At 38.7% G+C, this 24,993-nt stretch overlaps 1 protein-coding gene across 3 annotated transcripts in view; it reads left to right on the forward strand.

Annotated features, from left to right (window-relative positions):
• Positions 1 to 24,993, forward strand: part of LOC121430669 (probable ATP-dependent RNA helicase DDX60) — a 113,627-nt gene that overhangs the window by 83,036 nt on the left and 5,598 nt on the right. For all 3 annotated transcript variants that reach the window (XM_041628006.1, XM_041628007.1, XM_041628005.1), the window contains exons 31-40: positions 62 to 136; positions 4,937 to 5,063; positions 5,459 to 5,611; positions 13,776 to 13,880; positions 14,956 to 15,156; positions 17,098 to 17,202; positions 18,379 to 18,517; positions 20,324 to 20,445; positions 20,732 to 20,900; positions 23,919 to 24,091. In XM_041628006.1, the coding sequence (XP_041483940.1) occupies positions 62 to 136; positions 4,937 to 5,063; positions 5,459 to 5,611; positions 13,776 to 13,880; positions 14,956 to 15,156; positions 17,098 to 17,202; positions 18,379 to 18,517; positions 20,324 to 20,445; positions 20,732 to 20,900; positions 23,919 to 24,091 (1,369 nt within the window). The remainder of the gene's footprint in view (positions 1 to 61; positions 137 to 4,936; positions 5,064 to 5,458; positions 5,612 to 13,775; positions 13,881 to 14,955; positions 15,157 to 17,097; positions 17,203 to 18,378; positions 18,518 to 20,323; positions 20,446 to 20,731; positions 20,901 to 23,918; positions 24,092 to 24,993) is intronic.

The raw sequence follows: 24,993 nt of genomic DNA on the forward strand, positions 1-24,993 counted from the left end.
TTGCTGGTTTGTAAATCAGCTTTTTTTTTTTTTTTTTAATTATTTTTGTGTTTTTTTAAAGTGATAAGTCACTCGTTAGATCACGTACTCGGCGCCAATTAACGGGAAACAGTTCTGGGAACCAAGACGCAGAGAGGTGAGTTACATGCACATGTACGAAGTTAGATTTCAAAAATTGAGGAGTGAATTTTATTATTGGCCTTAATTGTGATAAAATTGCTCAAACTTTTATTAAGTTCCTTGCCAAGTCGTCCTAGATCATACAGCTGTATGGCTGGAGGGGGGCCTCCCAGGCCCTTGAGATCTCTGCTGTTGATCGTGCGATCCTATATTAATGCATTTCATGTGAATTGCTATTAATCGATTATGACAATTAATTCGCAATTAGTATGCAAAATCCCACTTTTTCCTCTAATTCTCTAAATAAAACCCCAAATGTTCTATTTTTTGGTGTAGAAACATGTTGTGCTTTTCTTAGCAAATGTACGTGAACGTGCCTGGGTGTCAAATTTGGTCTCAAAACATGCGAGAGTCTTGACAGTAAAAAGTAATTGAGTGGTCAAAAGAAATTGTGCTGCAAAAATATTGCACGAATTGTTGAGGGGGAGGGAGGCCCCCCACCTCGATGGGGTTATAAGCTAGTACATGTGCATAATATTAGTTCACTTGTTTGAGGTCGAAGGTCAATTTAAATAAGTTATTTTTTATGAAGATGTGGCTACACCACATTGCTTCCACTTTGTTAAAGGGGAATGAAACCTTTGGAACAAGCAGGCTTGTGCCAAAACAGAAAAATCAAAGAATAAGAACAAAGAGAGTTTGAGAAAAATCAGACAAATAATGAAAAAGTTATAAGCATTTGAATGTTGCAATCACTAGTCCTATGGAGATCCTCCAGTAATGCTACAAGGATGTGTGATGTCAGATGTGAACAACTTTCCCTTTGATGGACTATAAAATACCCCCAAAATATCTCTTTTAGCCTTTTCTTTATGGTGATACAAACTCTTTATCCATGATGTACTCTTTGAAAATCTGTATTACATGCCCTCCTATAGAAATAACTATTTAAGAATATATGCTCTACTGAAGATGTGAAAAAAGAGGAATTTTATTATTGTTATTATTATTTATTTGGCCATAAAAACATGCAAAAATTGTACAATGTAATTACATAAATACAATTTGAAATTGAATAATTAAATATGGATAAAGTAGAAATGAAAGAGAAGAAATGAGTGAGAAAACGTTTTTTCCATGGGCCAGGGCTCGCAAAAGTAAAATTCAGTACTATTGCCCAGAGGCATGCGTGCCCTCATGGAAAAACCGTTGAGAGAATATTGCACATTCAATATATAAACTTGCACATTATTAAAATTCAAATAAAAAAACATTGACAAACATTATTGTAAAAAGGATGTAACGCCAGGCAAGATAAAAGAAATAAAGAGGGGTATTGGGAAGAATTTGAATACACATACCGGACTGATTAAAGAAAGTGAAATACATGTAATAAAGTAATGGGGAGAGTTGTTCACAAGTGACATCACACATCTTTGTCGCATTGTCAATCGGAGGATCTTCATAGCTTTAGTGATCGCAATATTCAAATGCTCATAGCTTTCTCATTATTTGTCAGATTTTTCTCAAACTTTCGATGATCTGTTTCTTTGATTTTTCTGTTTTCACACAAGCTGTCTTGTTTCTAAGATTTCATTCTCCTTTAAAAGATAAGCGATAGATTATTCCATGAGGAAGTCTTTAAATCAAGATTAATTTGCCACAATATCATCATTAATATAGATCTGGGGTGGTATTCTGAGATTCATTTTATCTCAGATGAAATAAAATATTTTATCTCTGTTAAAATCAGTGAGATAAAATACCCTAAAAATCTCTCTGAATTGGTATTCTGAGAAAAATTTTACCTTCATTTTATCTCTGTAAGACACACCTACATTTTAATCAATATCCAATTAGAAATGCGCTTTTATAGTACTCTCGTGTCACTCAACCAATTGAAATCCATTCCGCCAGGAGGTTAGGCAAAGGGGCCAGATTGCGTCAATTTATTGTCTTCAAATACAAAGATTTCTTTTTAACAAAAAGGACAATACTTTCATCTTTTTTTCCAAGTCTCGCATCTGTTCAAGCATTTCAAAGACAATATTAGTCAAGAAAAGTCTAATGAGATACTTTTGTGATTGTACAGGAATAATGTTAAGGTGTTATCCTCAATAAATATATTATTTTTCTTCATTTTCATGTCAACATTTGGGGTTAATTCACCTAGAAATATTGGTGAAATTAACGTCGCGGAGATAAAATAGCCTCTACCCTCTTTAAGTTTTTTTTTCTTCAAAGTAACATGGGCGCAAGCACATCATCCGCGTTGCAATACCCAGATACACGATGGGTATGTCAACGCAGGCACTGTTCTGTTGCGTATCATCTATAGTTACGCAAGATAAAATTTATATGCAAGTTAAAATTGTAAATTTTATCTCAGAGATAAAATGTCATCTCAGAATACCAATTTCATTTTAAGAGATAAAATAAAATATTTTAAAGATAAATTGACCTCAGAATACTGCCCCTGGTACATTCTTTGTGAAATCACATTACGAAAATTTCCCGTTTGATTCTCGACCTCACTTCGGACTGCAAACTGCGGTCGCATACCCCGTTTTGCGTTTGCAAATCTCAAACAATTTTTCCAACCCCGATAAACCCATTTGGCCAGGTAATCCCCTTGTCTCAATTTCACCACCACGGGCCAGCTAAAAGAGCGTTGAGCCAAGGACGAAATGATAAACAACAGCTGTGCTATTACGTAAGACTTGTCTGCCTGTAGAAGGATCTTCGGAATGAAATTATTGTATTCGATATTAATCCCGTTTTCAAAGGCATATTACATTCAGACATCCAATACTAGTCCATTTTCAATTTCGAACGAAGAAAATCGACCTCGAAATAAGGAAAGTATGCGAAATAAAAATTACGGTATGCTTAGCATGCAAGGACCGCGATGCATCCCATCTAGTTTCTGTCCGTACAGCAAGAAATATGGGATACATGCCGTTCACTCGGGCAACGATACAGTCTTAACGAAAGAAAGGAAGGAAGGAAGGAAGGGAGAGAGAAAGAAAGAAAGAAAGAAAAAGAAAGAAAGGAAGAAAAAAGTTTCTATCAACGCGTGTATACATGGAACTCCATGCACTCAACAGAATGCAATCCATCGTATGTGGCCCCCTGCTGTGACCGTTGATGCTGGGGTGTATTATCTTCGGACCGAGGTCAAGAAACAGGTGTTTCTATACTTAAATTTCATGCTTGAGGGCAATTGGGTTTTGAGAAGAGATTTGATGATAAGGGAAACTTGGGGTATACTGCTCTTAAACGCAAAATTTTCGTCATGATGAAGTTTCAGCTGTAACCCAAGGATTCTAATGATCACTGACACAAAAAGTCATTTGCAGGATGGTGTATAAATATTACTTGGAAAAAATACCCTACAGTGTACATTTTATGGGATTCCATGCATATTTTGCTAATTTCTCAGCAATTACGCATTTTTTGAAGAGTCATTTTAGAGATATTGTTATTTATACATACAATCATGTGGTGACCATGTTATTGGATTCTGTTTGAATTCAATTTTGAGATCATTATCACAACTGGCATTTATCTTTGAATATCTTCCTTTTTTTCTTATGAAAAATCAATTTACATTTGTGTTCATACTCAGCAAAGAATATCAAGCGCATGTGTCACCCACGTTGAGGAAATGTCAGGTTTATTGGGTAAAAAGTCAAAGATCGGAAATTTGGATGAATATTGATATTTTTTCATATTTTAAAATGAAATTATAATCATGGCTGTGAATGGTTAGATTGTTCATTCAGATGATAAAAAATGAAAAAGAGTAAATCATTTAACATTGCAAAGGCAAAAAGTCCTGGTGGGTGTTTCATAAAGCTGTTCAAAAGTTAAATGAAGTTACGAATGAATGACTAATTGAAAGATTCTTACTTGTGCTGCATGGCATATCTGACTTAGCACTTTCAAATATGTTCCAGTCTTGCATTAAGTTATGTGAACTTTATGAACAGCTTTACCCTTATTAAACTTGGGAATGAATTTGACTCCCCGACTAATTTTGTCACTATGCCGCAGTGCAAATTTTTATTACTGTAAGGCTGCTGACTTTTTATGTTCAAGTCTCTTTTGAGACCAGATTTGTGATGCCCGGATACGCGGTTCCGAAATTACGAAATATTTTGTCAGCGCCTGTTGGTCCCAAATGGCCCAAAAACGTGATTACATGAACAAAGTTGATGCTAATCGTGTTTTTGACAAAAAATCTTGAATGCATGTCTTAATTATTTGTACTTTTGTGAGGTCGATTTATTTTATGTTATATTTATGTATGGTCGCATAAGGGTCTCTGACAAAGTTCACAACAGTAAAAATCAAAGAAGTACATAAGAATTAAAAAACAATAAGATACATAGGAAAATAATATTTTTGGCATTTTTTGAAGATTTTTGTTAGAAATGTAAAGAATTACACGTTCATTTATATTTTCCACAAAAAAAAGCATTCTACTAGCTATAAGAAGTGAGTTAAAGGCAAAAACATATACAAATAAACTTTGGGCAAATATTGTGTTTTTATTTGCGTAATTAATTAATATTAAAATATAAGCAATTATTTTTTTGAAAATTGTACTATATAGTCTTGTAGTTTACATGAGGCTCTACATGCGTGCAAATTTTTGCGGAGATCACATAATCAACAGTCGAGAACTGGGGGTTAATGAAATGCTCACCTGATATATTGCTGTCAAGTCTGGCAGAGGTGTTCATCTTGTTAAAAGTAAAATTTATGTTAATCAATGCCTTAATTTCATAAATACATGTACATGTACTTGCAGTTTTGCTGCTTGCCTGAAGGAAGCAAATGATAGCGAGAGAAGAGATTTGCTGGCAGCGAAGCACTTCTTGTTGGAACATCCACTGCCAAATTGTACTCTCCAGGGCGAAGGCAACATGACAAAAGAGGTATACCATATTTTCACCTACATGTATACAAGATGTTTTTTCTGGTGAAAAGCACAAGAATTTTTTTTTTTTAAAGCCAGATAATTGCAGCTATTCTTTCACAAAATACATGGCTACTAAGCATAGAAAATGCATAGAAAATGCTATTGCCTGCTACATTTCCACACATTTTTCATTGTCTTTCTTGAGCGGGCAATAATTTGGGTCCATGAGTAAACAATTATAAACTTATGGACCCACCAATTGATCACTGTCATGAGCGGGCAATTATGAATCAAAGCTGCCCTGCTTAGATGTCTGATACATGTTTGATGTATTATATTTCTCATTGTTTTTATTGTGATTTTTATTATATTTAATGATCATTATTATTCCTAACCTTTTATTCAACTCAGGAAGTAGAAGAGACACTTAGTCGCCTCCCCAGAGATAGAAAATCAGACTTTCTTCGTTGGTTGATATCCAGAGGTATAGCCTACCATCATGCTGGACTAGGCAACAAGCAGAGGGTTGCCGTGGAAACCCTATTCCGAAGGAAGCACCTCAAGGTCAGTTCAAACTTATTGACCCATTTAACACATTTTTATTTCAGTATGGTACACATTTGTTAATGCCCTAAACCGCAAATTGCACCTAAACCGCAAATCATCGCCTAAGCTTGTAGAAAAAAAGTTTAGCCTTGTTTACTCAATAGCAATGCACTCTTTGTGCGTGCACAAAAATCTTCTTCTCCAGATCCAGAAGTAGAACAGTCAAGTTGTTTTGTGTGTAGATACCTTAACAGGCGAAGAATAAAAGTTGTTCATGCCAGTTCCTAGGGTGCCCCCCTTGGGGCACTGTTGGGGCTTAAAAGTCGGGGTGGGGCACTTCAGGGAAAAAACATGTTTTTCTTCTGTTTCAAAATGGATGGTCAGATATCATTCAAACCTGGTAGGAATTATGCTTAGGTGTAGGGGACACAAAGTTGTTCAAGGGATACCTGTAGCCCCATGGGGGCCCAGGGGGAGGGCCCCCAAGGGGGAAACCCTGTAAATTTCAGAAATCTTCTTCTTCAGATCCAGAAGTAGAACAGTCAAGTTGTTTGGTATGTAAACACCTTAATAGGTGAAGAACAAAAGTTGTTCATGCCAGTTCCAGGGGTGGCCCCCTTGGGGCCCTGTGGGGGCTTAAAATTTGGGGGTGGGGCACTTTAAGGAAAATCCTGTTTTTTCTTTTCTTTTTCAAAATAGATGGTCAAATTTTATCCAAACCTGGCTGAAATCATGCTTAAGGGTAGGGGACGCACAGGTGTTTAAATGGTACCCCCTGGACCCTGTGGGGGGCATCCAGAGGCAAAACTTCTACTTCTCCTTCTCCAGTTCCAGAAATGGAAGTTGTGTCATGCATAGAATCTTATTGGGTGAAAAATTAAGAGTTCTTCATGACAGCTCCTAGGATGACCCCCTTGGGGCCCTGTGGGGGTTTCGAGTTGGGGTGGGGCATTTTAAGGGGGAAAATATTTTTTTCTGTTGCAAATTTGATGGTCAAATTTTATCCCATATTGATACTGGAATTGTGCTCATGAATAGGGGATGCACAGATAATATTCACGTTATAGATATGGCCCTCGCGGGGATGGGGGGGGGGGGGGGGGGGGGGGGGGGGGGGGTTGGAGAGCCCAAAGGGGCAAGACTCTGTAAATGTCTAACTTCTAATCCAGAAGTATAGGAGTAAGTTTATTGTGTCCAAATACCTTCATAAGTGAAGAATGGAAATTATTCCTGAAAATACCTGGGATGGCCCCCTCTGGGGTAAGGGGGGGGGGGTGGGGTGCTCCAACGGTAAATATAATTTCTTTTGTTCTTTGAAATGCATGTAGATATGATTCTTATATGTTTGCAATGCAAATATACATGTGCTTGTAAGCTGAGGAATAAAAATTGCTCATGGCACTTCAGAGGGTCTTGCCATTGGGCCCTGTGGACCCAAGTTCAATTTAGGTCCAGTAGGATTTCACAGTTCTAATTGATGCCATGCTCCTAGTTGCACCAAGGGAGCTTGCATCAGCTGAATATCCGTCAGATCAGGTGAGCGTTAAGCCCCCTGGGGCTCTTGTTAATAATTTCAGGGTGAGAAAATCACTTGTCAGTATTGATGTTTGGATATTTATATTACAGTGGGTTTTGGAGAGTTTTAAAGCTACACGTTCGTCCTTTAAGCATTCGTGATTAAATCTTTTAACATGAATTCATTGTTCTTCTATCTTTGTTTTTCCTTTTCTTTTTAGTTGTGTGGAACATGTAATTCTCGTAATGCCTATCAAAATATGTCACCGAAGTTTGTTGTTTTCATGTTATAGTTGTCTGATACTTTGTCAAAATGATGGTATGTGTGTGTGTGTCTGTTTGTCTGTCTGGGTGTGTACCTGTTTGTGTGTTTGTGTTTATGTATGTGTGATTGAATGTATGTGTTATAGGATGAGAATAGAGAGAAAGGGGTGGACAGGGAAATTGATATAAAAGAACAAGAACGCATCAATACCTATTCTTTTGCTACTTGCTTTCATTTCTCTGAACTTGAATACCATCAGCAAACTGTTCACATAAACGTAATTATAATGACAATATCACCATAGAATTTTTTTTCTGGTACCGGGTATTCTCCCGCTAAAAAGAAGTGAAATATGACAACTGGGACTATAGTCGTGACTTTCATCATGGAATATAGCTTTGAAGTACGAATCACTTATACAGTCAATTACTTCGGATGACATGCCCTTATCGCTTTCAAAGGACAGTCACTCAATTATGAAAATATTGTTCTCTCACGGTAGGCCACCAATTGCTATCATTTCAACAGAATGCTAAATTTAACGTTTTTCTTGAATGGTGATAAAGGAACTTTGGATTTCAAATTATTTAATTGCAATAATTTTTGGCTGTTGGAATCAGGGCTGCACAGAAGTTAAAAAAATACTCCTACTACTACTCCTCCTCCTCCTACTACTACTACTACTACTACTACTACTACTACTACTACTACTACTACTACTACTACTACTACTACTACTACTACTACTACTACTACTACTACTACTACTACTACTACTACTACTACTACTACTACTACTACTACTACTACTCCTCCTCCTCCTCCTCCTCCTCCTCCTACTACTACTACTACTACTACTACTACTACTACTACTACTACTACTACTACTACTACTACTACTACTCTTACTGCTACTACTACTTCTACTACTGCTACTCCTACTACTACTACTACTATTTCGTACTGATTATGACTATAATAATATGAGTACATGGCTTCATTACCCTTGTAACATTTTGTATTAAACTTTTAAACAGATTATAATAAATATTCAAAAAATTATTTATAGCTATTCTTTCTTTATTTTCCCCCTTTCATTTCTTCCCTTTTCCTTTTCCTTTGCTTAAACCTACAGGCGTTAGATTATACAAGGGGAGAATTAGGGATACACAAAAAAAAACACACAAAAAAAAACACAAAAAAAACGGCACTATGTACAGCCCAAGTTGCCCAACTCCCGCCATAACCAAAAGTCCAAAACCAACAAACAAGAAGAACAATGATAGCCTTTTAGGGCCCCATGGGAGACCAACTTTATGTTGAATGAGCACCCTGGTAAAATATTTAAATAAATAAATAAATAAATACGTGTATCAACAACGACATTTCTCATAAAAATGAGATCAGCGCCCTAGTTCTAATTCCTCACTCTTCAACCTCTATCCTTCTGCGATTTATGTTTCCCGCCCTCTGTGTTCACTCCTCTTACGCACGCACGGTCCTTGTTAATATTCTACATGCTTAGGCGGCAATTTGCGGTTTAGGTGCGATTTGCGGTTTAGGGCCTTAACACACATTTCCAATAGTGTTTCATAAAGCTGTTAAAGTTATGAGCGACCTTGTGAACGTCTAGTAGTCCTTCCTTGTGGTTAATAGTGATACAAGTAAATTTTCTTTGGCGCTGATTTTATGTAAGAAAGGTTCTCCAGTGTTTAGTAAAGACGCTCCTGACTTAATATGGAAAGCTAATATAAAACGCCCACCTCTAACTTCTCTTAAAGGGGCACTGGCCTCAGATCTCATCAATCTCCTACATTAGGCCTATGTGCATTAGGATAGTCTTGATAAATAAACCGTTTCATCAAACAATCAGAAATTTATTTTCAAGTTTGGTTGATCTTTATTGCAAAACAAAAATGCTTTGAAGCTTGTCTAACAGCATTTTATCTCATAGTCAGTATTTTGTTATGAAAGTTGTAAAGACTATAACAATATTTTTCATCATGGTATTGAGTATGTATCTGTATAGCAAAAAGAGGAACACAGAGAATTACACATTTATAACAATGATGAATGCATTAATATCTTTATCTGTATAGAAAAATAATTTTCAACAAACACGCATTTAGAGATGGTGAAGTTGCTGGCTTTCCACAGTTGTAGTGGTTGATTGGCTCCTTTGTAACTCATCGTAAGACGAGGTCCAGGTATCAAGAAGTAAAGCCTCTTACACCTGCATTATGATTACACCCAAGATTTGCTACATCTACTTGATTTATGCTAGTTCAGCCCTTGAACAAGCCATACCCGAATAGTATTCCCAAAGATTTTTGCACGATAGCGCCATCTCCCGTTAGTGCTTACTACCCATAGAACATCGCGCCATGTGCAGCCATCTGCAAGCCTATATATTGAATCATGTTGCAACGCAAGGCGGGGGGTTGGTGGGTGGGGATCAAGTAGATGTATCAGTTATCTCCTAATAAGAAAATCAGGTAATTCATAATTTACTGCAATAACTGCATACATCTACTTGATTTATGCTCAGAGTTGCTAATTTTCCGGATTTTTTCCTTTGCTGAAAAATATTCCGGAAAAAAAAATCGATTGTCAAAAAGTGAAATCCGTAAAAATTTCCCCTCCAAATCTTGTCACGGAGTTCGCTACGGAGAGCGCAATTTCAATTTTGGATGGCCAATTTGCGCAGACGGAAAATTATTAGCGTTGTGCGCAGCATGAAGTTTAGCTGTTATACTGTACTTGCATGGTACGCGCGAGCAATACATTGTAGCAGTTGCAAACGTCGCCCTATACCCTGCAGGGATACGGGTGTCAGCGCTATCCCAGTCGGGCGATCGCCCGGTAGAACCGCTCGAAGCACGGCCCGGTGTGGCTGCAATTGCCTGCTGCTGCGTGAGTGATTGGTTGTCTGCCCCGGGATTTCAGCTGAAAACCTATTTGCTACCATGAAATATGTGTTCTCTGGTGCGTATTCATCAATTCATATGTGTGAACTATCCATCATTTTGGTAGAAATTGTGATTTATGGATTTTCAATAGTATAGGATTGTCTTGTTGATGAGTACAGTGAGTGAAAAAGGGCACCCCAGCTGCTACATACACCCGTCCCGAGTCGCACCCATTGGCCGCAGCATATTAACCCGCAGCAGGTTAACCCGTACCGTAATGAGTACGGGTTACATGATTTTTTTTTTTTGAGCACCTTTCTTGCCTATGATATGAAGTTTATTATGTCATTAATTATTTGTTATGTACTACTGTAGATTAATGATTTCAGCCCTCTAAAGAATAAGAAAACGTTCCAGCTTCAGGGGGCTTCGCCCTTGACCCCGCCAGGGGCCCTGGGCGGGCCCCTGGACCCCCGGCCTGGGTTTTCAGGATTTTTTTGAGCTATCAGTTAGCATCTCTGTATGCTAGTTCAGCCCTTGAACAAGCCATACCCGAATAGTATTCCCAAAGATTTTTGCACAATAGCTCCGTCTCCCATTAGTGCTTACTACCCATAGAACATCGCGCCATGTGCAACCATCAGCAAGCTTAGCCTATATGTTGAAACATGTTGCTATGCAAGGCAGAGGGTTGGTGGGTGGGGATCAAGTAGATGTATCAGTTATCTCCTAAATAAGAAAATCAGGTAATTCATAATTTACTGCAATAACTGCATACATCTACTTGATTTATGCTAGTTCAGCCCTTGAACAAGCCATACCCGAATAGTATTCCCAAAGATTTTTGCACGGTAGCGCCATCTCCCATTAGTGCTTACTACCCATAGAACATCGCGCCATGTGCAACCATCAGCAAGCTTAGCCTATATGTTGAAACATGTTGCTACGCAAGGCAGAGGGTTGGTGGGTGGGGATCAAGTAGATGTATCAGTTATCTCCTAAATAAGAAAATCAGGTAATTCATAATTTACTGCAATAACTGCATACATCTACTTGATTTATGCTATTTCAACCCTTGAACAAGCCATACCCGAATAGTACTCCCAAAGATTTTTGCCCGTTAGCATCATCTCCTGTTAGTGCTTACTACCCATAGAACATTGTGTGATGTGCAACCATCTTCCTCTTTGCTTTTCGCAAGCCCAAGAGTAGGAGGTATCAGCTAAGTGGTCTCTAAAATCGCTCAAATTTTTGGTATTCTGTTCATTTTCTTCACTTATGTTTTCTAGCTTACGCAAAAAAACAAAAAAGCTAAATTCTGTTTTGGTAAATAGGCAAACAGAAATTTTTACACAGCTTACCCAATGGGGAGCGTGTCATTTCTTTTAGGTGTTTCCTAGATTGGTGGTGGTTACAAGTAGTTTTCTTCTCTGTTCCCCCCCCAAAGAAAAAACTTGTTTTCTTTTTTTTTCAGGGTTTACGAGAGTTGCCTGATGAGTGGGGCGGAACCAGGCCTGGAGGACCTTGCGCCCGCCGCTGGGATCGATCCGATACCAAGCGCCTTGATTTCGGCAGTCTCCAGCAGCGGCGGTGAGTATGAGGTCTCGATGGGCAGTAATCTGAATTTGCGGTCAGATACTGCAGGCAGGAAGAAGGCAGGGACCATGGCGCCAATGTCCTGTTCGAAAAAGAAGGTGGTAGCCAAGGCCACCAGGCCTAAACCAAACCAGGGTTCTGATGCAGCTATGACCTCATTACCCTTAGGGCTGATCGATCCATGGGCTACCGGGTCACCAAATGTCCGGGAGGAGAGTGCGGTGCTCGTCAGAATCTTCCTTAACTGGGAGTTTTTCTGATTCGGGTAAGGCATCCTTGTTGGACGTCGTCCCGCCAGGGTCCGCAAGTCGTAAAAGATCACCCGCGCCTCTTGTACCTTCTGCTCCGGCCACGCCAGCGGAGCCCGCAAAAAAGTGGAGAAGTGTTCGAAAAGAAGGCGGTAAGCCCCGGTGACCCGGGCAATCCTCTTTCTTCAATCTGCTTTCGAGCAGTGTGGTTACACCCCACGCTCGCCGTCAGTTTCCTCCACTGGTGTCCCCTAGCACCTAGCGAGGCAAGCTGACAGTAGCCGCCAAGCACCCCGAGGATCTTCCAGCGATTTATCCGAATCGCCGGCTCGAGTACTGGCTAGCAAGATACCTTAGGAACGGGTTATCGATGCGACACATGCTCTGAATACGACATGCGTGGTCCAGCTGACACGCGCTGTTGACGGGCCCCCTCGTCTCTCCGAGAGCCGGCTGAGAGGCCGTGTGGCACATGCGGCTCTTGGAGCTCCACTGGGAGAGGAGACTTGTTGATTGGACAACCTCCGGGAGCAGGCCGTGGAGCAAGACTCGTGGAAAGAGTCTTATGGAGACGATCAGTACGAGGATGATCCCCAATCCTCTGCCGACCCTTCGGTGAGCGCTCGGGTGCTACGGGAGAAATACCTGCCTCATATCTATCCTCCTAGTGAGCATGATAAGGAGGCAGATGAGTCCTTGTTTTTTGCCCGACAGCGCAGAGCTTGGGTGGCACAAAGGTAACCAAGGACTTTAAGGCAGCATTCGATAATGCCGCTGCCCTAGCCAGCACCCCAATGGCTAAAACAAGAGGCATTAAACCTTTGGCAAGAAATTCAAATTTGCCGCGGAGGACACGGAGGTGTTTTTTACGCCCAAGTCCTCCCCAGAACGCGACCGCATCGGGGCGAGGATTGGGGCCACTTCTCTACTGGGCAGTTTCGTACGCTAGAGAAGGAAGACACAGGGTATGAGCTACAAGCGAGCTCGTCATTACGCCTCACGGCCAATCTCGGGGCCTTAATGGCCCTTCGAGCTCAGGGGGTGTCAGTCAGCGACACCGTTGTCTTGGATGAGGCGTTGCTGTCTTTAGTGGGTTAGCTGTGGATGCAGCTGTCGTATTCCGCAGCCTTGGCATCCAACGCTCGGTGGGAGAGAGTGCTCACAAAGCTTGGTATCCCGCAGAAGGACATTTTGAATTTCCTTCCAGGCATACCCCAGTCAGGAAAGTTCCTCTTCGGGGGAGAAGCGGCCTCTCTCCTCAAGGAGCAGATGGAGGGCCGCAGGCTTCTGAGCTCATCAAGGAGCTCAGACCTGCACGCCTGATGGCTTCCCGGCGAGGAAGGAACCCCCAACCCCACTCCGTGGTTGCCCAAAGGTGTTCCTGGGCTCTCGTACCGCCGGCTCGCAACCCACAGTCTCCGAGAGCACCACCCAAATCAAAGCAGTCTGTTTGACAGACTGCCCTGAGCGCTGGGCATGGTAGGCGCGTGTCTCCATTATTTCCACGCTCTGCGTGGGAGGAAATCACGGAAGACGCATCTTCTTTTCAGTGATTTCTACTGATTGATTTTGTTATTATGAGCCAATCAGATGGAAGGATATCAGTAGCTTATAACATATAACTTGATCTTGTGGTGATTCTTTCACAGGTTCTAACGGCTACTGCTACGCTGGCCCTAGGAATTCATGTGCCTTGTAAGACAGTCATCTTTGCTTGTGAGGATCTCTGGCTTAAACCACTGCTTTATAGACAGGTTAGTGCATTTAGTAATGTCATCCCCTCCCTCTTCCCCAAGAAAATATATGTAACCCAAATTTTAATCTTAAGGGGGGTAGACCTGCCAACCAGTACGTTTTTGCATTTTTAGTACGTTTTTGCAACCAAAATATGGCAGTACGTTTTTTTTTTTTTACGAATCGTGTTATTTATTGAGAAAAATTATCTATATATGTCTCTATTTTATAAAACTTACACAAATATGTTTATTAGATCAATGTAATTTCAGGTACATGTAACTTGTTTTTTTGTCAGTCATTTTGTTAAAACCAGGCGGAGATATAATATACATGTACACATGTTTCAATGTATTTTTTTTTTCATCTGCAAGAGCAGTGTGCATTTTAGCCTGCATGCAGCTTGAGCACCGTGATGAGTGAGTGCGCCACGCATTTTATTATGAAATACACTTTTTTGGGGAAAATACATTTTTTATCACAGAATACATTTATCATTCCCAGAGGTTTGGCAGGTCTACTTCATATCTCTCTTATCTTGTGCAACTGCATTATTAATACAAGGAGCCCTAAATGATAGAGCCAGACCCATTTAGATTAATACCCTATAAGGTAATATATATTATTTCACTTCAATGTTCTTTCAATCCTGTTCAGAGCTTGGGTGTTATTGTCAATTAGTCTCTAGCTACATGTACATGTATATGTATGACTCCTCTTTCAACTTGTAGATTTGCAATATTTTCTGGTTTAGAACATTTATGGTTGGTGATGCCTTTCTGTGCTACATGTACATGTATGTTATCTAGGCTTGACTGTTGTCCTTTTCTTGCACTTAATTTCTGTTGCATGTGGTATACATGTACAGTATCACCATAGTAGTCAGATCATGCGCACAGGACCCACATTATTGTCTACAATCAGATTATGCATTAAATGATCTACGCGTTTGCGTCTCAACATGGCTCTATTCATCTTTGTGAAACACCCCCTTGGTTCAGTACAGTTCATACGAAGCTGTGTGATATTAATTCAGAATTTTATTCAGAATTTACACAATTCATTGTGTGTTGTTTTGTTTAAAATCCCTCCCAGATGGCTGGCCGTTCAGGACGCAGAGGTTTTGATCTCGTTGGCAACGTCATCTTCTACTGCGTTCCTCCGCAAAAGATCCGGCACCTGATCACATCTGGTCTTCCAAACCTGAGGGGTCACTTTCCTTTCAGCGTCAGTCTTGTGCTGAGACTCATGGTGCTAACACACAATTCAGAAGACAAGAGAGATGCTCATGAGAAGGTATGTCTCATCGAGAAAGGGGTACACCATGCTGAAAATGAAATGGTTTGAAGAGATGAAGGAAAATCAGACAAGAAAAACACTAAAATTGGATCAAACTCTGACAAGGAATAAAAGAGTTATGTATTAGCTTTGCATTATTTCAGTAAAACAGTTCCATGCACGGCTTTGGGTCAAAGGCACTTTATACATGTACATGTAGGAATTGCATTATTTTAGTTATGAAAAAAGAGGTAGATACATGTACTATTTACTTGATATTAAATATTTTGACCTGTATTCTGAAGTCGGGTTTAACTTAAACTGAGGTTTAAAGTTGTTTTAGTATGGATAGCCAATAGCTACATAAATCACCAATGGCAGAGATATCATATTTCAGCTCATTTGGCTCTCAAATCATCTATAATTTTTGTCTATAAGTATAAATAGACGATTGTCGTTATTGTTGAAGAATCAGGAAAGAGCCCAGTTAACATAAACATACAACTCAGTACAAATTTTGACACTTTTGGCTTCCCACAATTTTAACACAGAGTTAAGTTGCACCTGACTCCAGAATAGGCCCGTTTCGGGTACATGTGTACACGCATGGTCAAGTCAGTACTAGTGCATGTGTACGAAATTCCATCATAGCATCTGCATAAAGCTTGCATGGGACTGTAAAGTCAGTGAACAAGCTCACAGCCTCACATTAAATCATAGTTCTCAGACACTGCACATGTTTTAATCACTAATCTGTCAATATATTTCAATTAACCTAGAGTGAGTTTACTTCCAAGATCACTGATTTAATCTACATTTATTCTGGAGACTCAAGTTTTTATACAACGAAATGGGCTTGCTCTGGTCTCGAAAGCTCAAAAGCGTTACTCAATCATACTCAGAGCCAATTTGATAATCAACAATTGCGACAGCGATCATTGCTACAACTTACGTGTTATACCCTCGTACACATATGCTACAAGCCTACCAACAATCACTCCTCAAATTGGCAATGAAATAATGAAAACCAATCAATAACTTCAGTTACATGTAATTCTGCAGCGATCTGTGTATGCACGTACGGTATAGTATACAAAATGTGCATCCAACGAACCTTGGCGCTAGCTAGGGCCCCGCACTGATTTTCTTTTGAATTCATTAATTTAATGGGCTGCTAAGCTGAGTAAACTTTTTAATTGCACCAATTTTTTTTGATTGATACTTCTTACTTCTCAGGTAAGCTTTAAAATTGTGACTTAGGCTATATACATGTAGACCCCTTTTTATGTTATATTGACATGTTGATGCTGGTCCGTGTCGACATGAAAACATAACTCGCTCTCACAGTGTTTACAACGTGTACACGACCGAAAAACATGCCTTGTACACGTGCATAAAATATAGATTTTCAAAACGGGCCTACTTCAGAATACGGGCCACTGTGTATTAGGTGATGACTATTGTAAGTATGCTACATGCGTGTAAGCTTTTTCATAGCAGCTTTCCTGCAGTCCCCATTGCCATTGTTTTGTCTTTGGTGACTGATGATTTGTAAGAAAAGGCTGTATGCAGGATTCCCGAGGGACAGATGCGGCTGTGACATTTGACAAAGGCCTTGGAGAAAACAAGTTTTCTTTTTTTTCTTTCTGAACAATTAGAAATAAAAATGATGATCATTTTGACTTACTGTTTGAAATGGAGAGTACAGCTTTACATCCGATCCGGGACGCTTCTTCAGCTTGTCTGAACTGGCAGGAAATCAATAGAAGTTATTGTCTTTGAGACGAGTTCAGATGTGCTGATGAAGAGTCCAGGATCGGATGTGAAACTGCACTCTCTATTTCAAAAAGTTAGTCCAGATTTATTTTTTTTGCCATTATTTGTCTTTCTTCCAGGATGAATCAAAACATACATTACTTCTTTCTTGTATTCTATTTTCTATTTTCTTGTGCGTTGTAGGTTTTATCTCTACTGAAGCATCCTTTTGTGTGTCACAAGGCAGCAGACATGGAGGAAGTAGTGAAGCATTTCTTCCTGTTCAGTGTGGATTATCTCATACATGCAGTAAGTCGACCTTCCCACGGAATAACAGTTTAGCAAAACCCACGAAAAGTCACTTGAAATGAATTCTTCGTCAAATATTCCTCTAAGAAGAGGAGATTCTCAGATTTGAAATACTATTATTTGATGGACCTAACCACCATCTAAAAGAAAAGAATATTCACCACAGGGTTTTAAAATTGTTTTTCAGGGATTTTGAAAAAGAATTTTGAGAGCCGTTTTTGTCTCGCCTGCATAGCAGAGCAAGATATAAGCGCCGCTTTTTGGACGGCGGCGGGGTCAACATAGAATGTTGACCTAAGGTGAAGTTTTTTATGACTTCATAACTTAAAAAGTATGTGGACCTAGTTCATGAAACTTGTACATAAGGGTAATGAAGTATCACAGGACCAAGGTCAAAGGTCATGTAAGGTCAATGAACTTTGGCCATGTTGGGGGTATTTGATGAATACTATGATCGTAACTTTGAAAGTTTATAGATCTAGTTTATGAAATTTGAATATAGGAGTAATCAAATACTGTATCACTGAACATCCAGTGCGAGTTTCAAGTCACATGACCAAGGTTAAAGGTCATTTAAGGTCAATGAACTATGGCCATGTTGGGGGTAATCATTGAATATCCATCATAACTTTGAAAGTTTATGGATATGGTTTGTGAAATGTGGACAAAGGGGTAATCAACTATTAGTGATCATCTTGCACAAATCATAGGTCACATGATGAAGGTCAAATGTTACTTAGGGTCAATGAAAATAGTATATTATTATATCAATTGTGTTTTGGGGAATACATGTAGTTATTTTATGGTTGTTTTCAAAGTCAGCACTGCTACTCTATTGAATCGCGTAACGCAGGTGAGATTGCCAGAGGCGCTCCACTTGTTACATGTAAATATACTTTTGATAATGATCCTAACAATAGTGTCCAGACCAAAATCTAGCATTTTGGGGGGCTATATTTAAAGATTTACTGCCAAATTGCATTAACTAGCATAATTCATTGATTAGATCTGCTGTTTTGCATTGTTTTGAAAAAGAGTAGCATTTGATTATCAGAGTTTGAATCGCGATTGGCAATTTTCTGTTGCGCCACCCCTGTGATTCTAAAAAGACCTCTCATTTACACATGAGAAAGGAACAAGCCATGGAATTGAAATGTTTGAATTGAATTGTTTCAGGGTCTTCTTGACATGAGCGGTACACCGATAGGCCTTTCAGGACTTGCTACTCATCTTCACTACCACGAACCAGCAAACTTGACCTTCGTCACCATGCTCCAAGAGGGCGCTTTTCATAAGCTGTGCAAACCAAACATGGGTGAGTGGATTATTCGATTGCTTTATTTGTCAACTTACCCATACAAATAAATGCAGGGGTACTTTATTTTTGTCTTGCCTGCATAGAACAGCGAGTCTATAGGCGCTGCTTTTCTGATGGCTGCTGCAGCGGCCTCAATATTGAAATTTTAACCAAAGGTTAAGGTTTTGAAATGACATTACTTAAAAAGTATATGGACCTAGTTTTTTAAACTAGGACATAAGAGTAATCAAGTGTTCCTGAACATCCTAAGCGAGTTTCAGGTCACATGACCAAGGTCAGATGTCATTTAGGGTCAATGAACTTAGACCATGTTTGGGAATCAACATCAAATTCTTAAGTGAAGGTTAAGTTTTTGAAATATAATTTAGAAAGTAATGGCAAAAGAAGCTGCTGGAAATTGCTTATCAAAAAAAAAGAGAGCCAATGAAGTAAATTAGAGAGTCAAAAGGGACCTAAGCTTTCGATCATTACAGAATCTTTGTCAGAGGCAAAATGACAAACATATAAAGTGGAACAACCATGATGTAGACCACAGACATTCAACAGCAACACTGGAAACAAAAGAGGCATTAGTGAGTATAGATGACCAATCAGGTTTAGTGAAGGGGATGAAAGAAAAGGAGTAGGCAGACACAGGGATTAAGATAATGAGGCAGGCAACATCAAATAGGATCTGGAACAAAACAGAGATAGAGGGTACGAGGAAGAAATGAATAACAAGGAATTAGTGAGAGGTGGGTCAAACAGGTAACAAATAAAGCCATAATCAGCTGGTGCATAAAAGTGGGGAAAAAGGGAAAGAATGGGAACAACTGATAATGTGCAAAAGACATAAGTATATATGATAAAGCATTAAACAAACTAAGAGAAGAATGTAAGTGTAAATATACAAGTATATCTATAAGTATATACTTATATAAATATAAATACACCTGTACATCCAAAAAGGAATGTATATGAAAAAATATATATACATATGCTTAGTTCATGAAGCTGAGACATAAGTCTAATGATGTATGACTGAACATTCTGCTTGAGTTTCAGGTCACATGAACAAGTTCAAAGGTCATTTAGGGTCAATGAACTTTTGCCATGTTGGGAGTATTTATTGAATTATCTGATTCTATAAACTTGGACATACATGTAGGAGTAATCGAGTATCATGAACATCCTGTACAAGTTTCAGGTCGCATGACCAAGGTCAAAAGTAATTTAAGGTCAATGAACTTTGGCCTTGTTGGGGGTTATTGTTTAATTGCCTTCATAACTTTGAAAGTTTATAGATGAACACGGGTAGTCAAGTACATGTATCACTGCTAATCTTGCACAGCCTTAGGTCACTTGATCAAGGTCAAGTGTCATTTAGGGTCAAAGAATATAGTATTTTATTAATAAATGAAATGTGTTTTTTGTGAATGATTATTTTATAGTAATTTTCAAAATCAGCACTGCTTCTATATAGAATCACGTAATGCAGGCGAGACTGCCAGATGCACTCCACTTGTTTCTATATTTCTTCATTTTTTATTTTTTTTTAATATCTGGGGGTAAGCAGCAGGTTGGCATTGCTGAAGGTTATCTCATTCACTTAGTGAACAGGATGTGCATTATGACCTCGAAGGCAAAAAGGCAACTTTCTTATTTTACATGTTCATATGAAATTGTTAGTACTTTGCTTGTTCAATATTTTTCTTTTTGATTCAACTCAAACTTTTTGTGGCGATGGACTTCAATTCCTTTTTAACGTTCATGTTCATGTCCTGATGGAATTTATTTTCAGTATTCCTTTTCACTTTCGTGTAGATGGTTCTTTCTCCCAATCTGTGATGGAGAAACTAGTGTGTGTTCTTGGAAACATGTTTGGTCGTATAACGATGCCTGGATCTGTGGTGCAGAGGATAAAAAGCGAGGGCGTTCATTCCAAGGTATATCTATGATAAATATTTACCTTTGGTATAACCACTTCAGTTCTAAAATCAGCATTCCCTTCTTAGCATGATATGTTGTTTTTCACAAATCTCAATGCCTAATTAGTGGATTGATAGAAGATACATGTACATGTAGAAGTTCTTGCTATGACTTGGCGAGGGATCGAACCTACAACATTCTTATTGTGAGGTGGGGTGGAAAGACTCCATATTTGTAAATTATCCTTGAAGTACAAACATTACGTTGGATTTTGTAAAAATTTTTTTTTTCTTTCCTCATTAGGTTGTGTTTGGGGAGTCAGTTGTGATGCCAAAGGAATTTTCTGACATCCTCAAGAAGCACAACGAGGATGTCTTGGAGGTGTTCAGAAGCTATGTCCACACTGTTTGTGATTATGCTGCCAAAAGAGATGACGGAGTCAAGCAAAATGTGCTACCTCTCTCAAAAGTTGGTAAGTTGGGATTTCTATACATTGGTAGATCCAGGGGAAGGGGGATAAAAGGGGGATATGTATACGTCTATAACTGGCACAACCAAATCACCATCTGATGGGGAGGGGGGGTGCAATGTCTAGTCTTGTCTATTGTTTGTCTAGAGATATGCCCCCATCTTATAATTCCTGGATACACTCCTACTTTGAGAGCATAGAAGTAGGATTTTTTTTTGTAATCTTCAGTACAGATCCCAGTTTAATTGCCAGTAGAAGTGTGTGTGTTAGAAAGAGAAGAAATGGGATTATATATGAAGTGTAGCCACTAAAAAATCAAAGTTGAAATATTGACAAAGATGGTCTGCTACATTTCTAGACCATTTTCAAGTCCTTAAGTTCATCAAGAATTAACCCTAAGAAGACGGGGTTGGAGAGGGGGGCCGATTCAGCCCCCACTCGACATTTTCCGCGATAAATCCACTGCTCAAAATTTTTTGACTGTGTCGCTTGCTGTCTCGCGCAACTTTTGAGACCAAAATTGTGACCTTCGGGTACTCGATTCCGAAATTATGCAAGATTTCGTAAGTACATGCAGACCTCAAAATTACTCAGAAATGTGAATTTGTGTACATGTACAAATCCATTTTTCCTTTTACTGCTTGAAATGAATTAATTTTATCTTGTTTATGGTTAAAATAAAGTCCCCGACAATTTCCATTGAAAAAATAATAAAAAACTAGAATTTTAATTCGTCATGAGGACGAATTAGGTGATCTGTCTCTGATTTTCATGATCACGAATACAATCACCATGTTTATTGAGATCAATACGATGCTCATATTGAAAACCAAACTTTTATTACGAAAAGAACATGTGGAATACTCTTAAAAAGAGGGAACTCAAAATATGTGAAATACATGTAGGCGATACACATTGTACATGTTATAGGCTTATTAAAAACGATTTTAATCTATTTTATTGTGCGATATTTGAACTTATATACCTTGTAATGGTGATTAAGGAACATTTGCGAAATGTTGAAAAGAAAAAAAAAAGAAAAAAAAATTATGTCCACTTTTGGATTCGAACCCCGGACCCTGAGGACGCAAGACTGATGCCTTACCCATTGAGCTACACACTTCCCATAGACTTTACACATAAGCAAAACAAGAGGATCTGAAATCCAACTTTGCAAGTGAAATACGGGCATGATCCCGGCATCTGATCGGAAAACGAAGACCACACTTGCGATAGCTTACAATCTCAGCTACTACATACTCCAAGCTCAGAGAAAACCAACAAATAGAAATGGAGATATGGCTCGCGAAATAGAGGAATGTAAAATCCAGTTTTGAGAAAAAGTCATTTCCCATAGAGATTGCACACAAAATGAGCGAAAATGACATGCCTCTATAACTTGCCACTTTTGAGGATGATCCGATCCTTAAAATGTAAATATACCCATCACAATAGAAAGAACATGTCCTCAGCTACAACGTAGAAAAAAACTGAGCAAAAATTGATCAATATTTACAGAGTTAAAGTCAAATTTGCATAATTATGATGACGTCATAAGTAGCAAAATGGAAATTTTGAGTTCCGACGCCATTTTGATGACGTCAGGATAAAATTTCGGGTCAAATGTGACATGAAATCACATCTCCCATCCATACTCTATTCGAATATGAAAAAAAAGTGGGGGTCAATGGACTACTTTAAGAGCTATAATGAATTTTGTATAGGCATGTTTTTGCACATATATTGTCTATGGTTAGTGCGCCCGCGCGCGTGTGCTGTAAACTTTGATGGAGGCTTATTCCTTTATTACTTGTCGTAGAAGGTTGATCAAGGTATCAAATTGTTCAGAATTATATTATCGGTGCATTGATGTGAAAAAAATGGCGATCTTATGTTTTATAGTGCCGTTACGCGCGAGAACGCGCGCGTAACCGTGCGCGCGCGCAAATTTTTGAAATGCTTAAAATGACCTGATTCGTACTCTGTTTTGGTCAAAAAGTGATTTTGAGCATTTTAAAATTTTGACGCGCGCGTACGCGCACGTCGTGACCTTTACATGACCTTTGATGACATGGGCAGTTGACCCTTGACCTGAAGTTAATGTGATGTAAATATTGTTAATTTTTGATAATTGATAATGAAGATATGATTGATAATGTGATTTTACAAAATGGCGTCTAGATGACGTCATGATGACCTTTTGACCTTGAACCTGTTTCGTACACATGACATGATATGTCCCTATATCTGATGATATTTTGAAGATAATTGATGACGTAGATTTTGAGATTTTAGTGGAACAAGAAAAGGGCGGAAAAAAAAAAAAAAAAAGAAAATTCGTACGAAATTAAAAGTTGATCTGTCAATTGACAGATCACCTAAAAAAAGTCGAACAAAAAAAATACATAAGAAATTTAGAAAACACTAGAATACATAAGAAAATAAATGTGATGTTGAAATTTTTGAAAAATGAATTTGATCAGATGCCCATCTAGGGTATTCGAAACAAAAATTAGCATTTTAGGGACATTAAAGAGCGAACTGATTATTTTACGCACAAGTTAGCATAATTAATGAGCAGTGAGATTTTTCGCAGAATTAGATATTATACTTGTGTAGATAATGCCATTGATAAGGCATGTGCCAATTTTCGTCGGGGGGGGGGGCTGAATCAGCCCCCCCCCCCCGTCTTACATGTAGGCGTCGGAATAGTGCAGTCTATTTAGGATTAAAAGTAGGGTCTACTCAAAGTTGCTTGGCAGTTCTAAAATAAAAAACACCAACAACGATTCTTTTAGTTTTATAAAGAATAGTGCTACATGTAGTTAGTATATGGAATGCAATTTGGATGATGGTTCCATTTTGTTCCTTCACTTTTTTTTAATGGTAATTGCTATAAGATGTTTAGCAAATTTCCATGGCTTCATTGTTCCAACACATTGCGTACACAAGTGACTTATGGGACCTTTGCAGCTCTTTCTTTGTAGCCAAATAAATGTCAATCGATGCTTTAATTCACAGCAATACAGCCACCCGTCTTATCACCGCCTTCATTGAGTGCTACTGGAGAAGAAGGCAAACTGATTACCAAGCTTACAGCCTCATCCAACAAGGGTACAACCTTGTCTCCATTTGTTATGACATCTGGTAGCACGGACAAGGATCTGGAGAAGTTTGATGCAGACATATCTCAGGTATTAATTGATGGTATCAAATGTGACCTGCCACACCCAAACCAACAATAACTCGCCAAAAATAAATTTGGAGATTTTTTTTTTGAGCTTGGTAGAGAACATTCTAAGCTAGAAGATGATTCCTGCAGTGCAGGAAGCACCCGGCGCGAGCACCATTTGTCAGCAGCATCGTCCAATTACAGCGTGGCCTGCACCCAAGTGGAGCCAAACAATAGTGCGCAGCCTGTTTTATATAAAGGGGAATGAAAACTTAGGAATACGTAGGTTTATATCGAAACAGGAAAATCAAATAATAAGAACAAGAAAAGTTCGAGATAAATCAGACAAATAACGAGAATGTTATTAGCATTTGAATATTTCAATTACTAATGCTCTGAAGATCCTCCCATTTGCATTGCGACATGGATGTGTGATGTCACATGTCACAACTTTCCCGTTGATGGACTATAAAATACATACCCTCAAAATGTCTCTTTCTGCTTTTTCTTGGGGTGATACAAACACTTTATCCATGCGTATTCTTTAAAAATCTGTATGACATGCCCTCTTATAGAAAGCACACATGATCTACTGATGAATGTGATAAAAGAGGCAATTTAAGTGAAATATATACTAAAGTAATGGGGAGAGTTGTTCACAAGTGACATCATACATCTTCGTCATATTGCCAATTTGAGGATCTTCATCGCGTTAGTGATCGCAATATACAAATGCTCATAACTTTCTCATTATTTGTCTGATTTTTCTCAAACTTTCGTGGATCTGTTTCTTAAAGTTTTCTGTTTTCATACAAGCTATCTTCTTCCAAAGGTTCATTCTCCTTTAACTGTACAACTTCAAATTCTGACAGTAGGAAGAAGAAGAATTTACCATTTCAGAAAAGCTCATTTTCTAATTTTGAC

This window comes from Lytechinus variegatus, chromosome 17 (assembly GCF_018143015.1).
Source record: "Lytechinus variegatus isolate NC3 chromosome 17, Lvar_3.0, whole genome shotgun sequence".
Lineage (NCBI taxonomy): Eukaryota > Metazoa > Echinodermata > Echinoidea > Temnopleuroida > Toxopneustidae > Lytechinus > Lytechinus variegatus.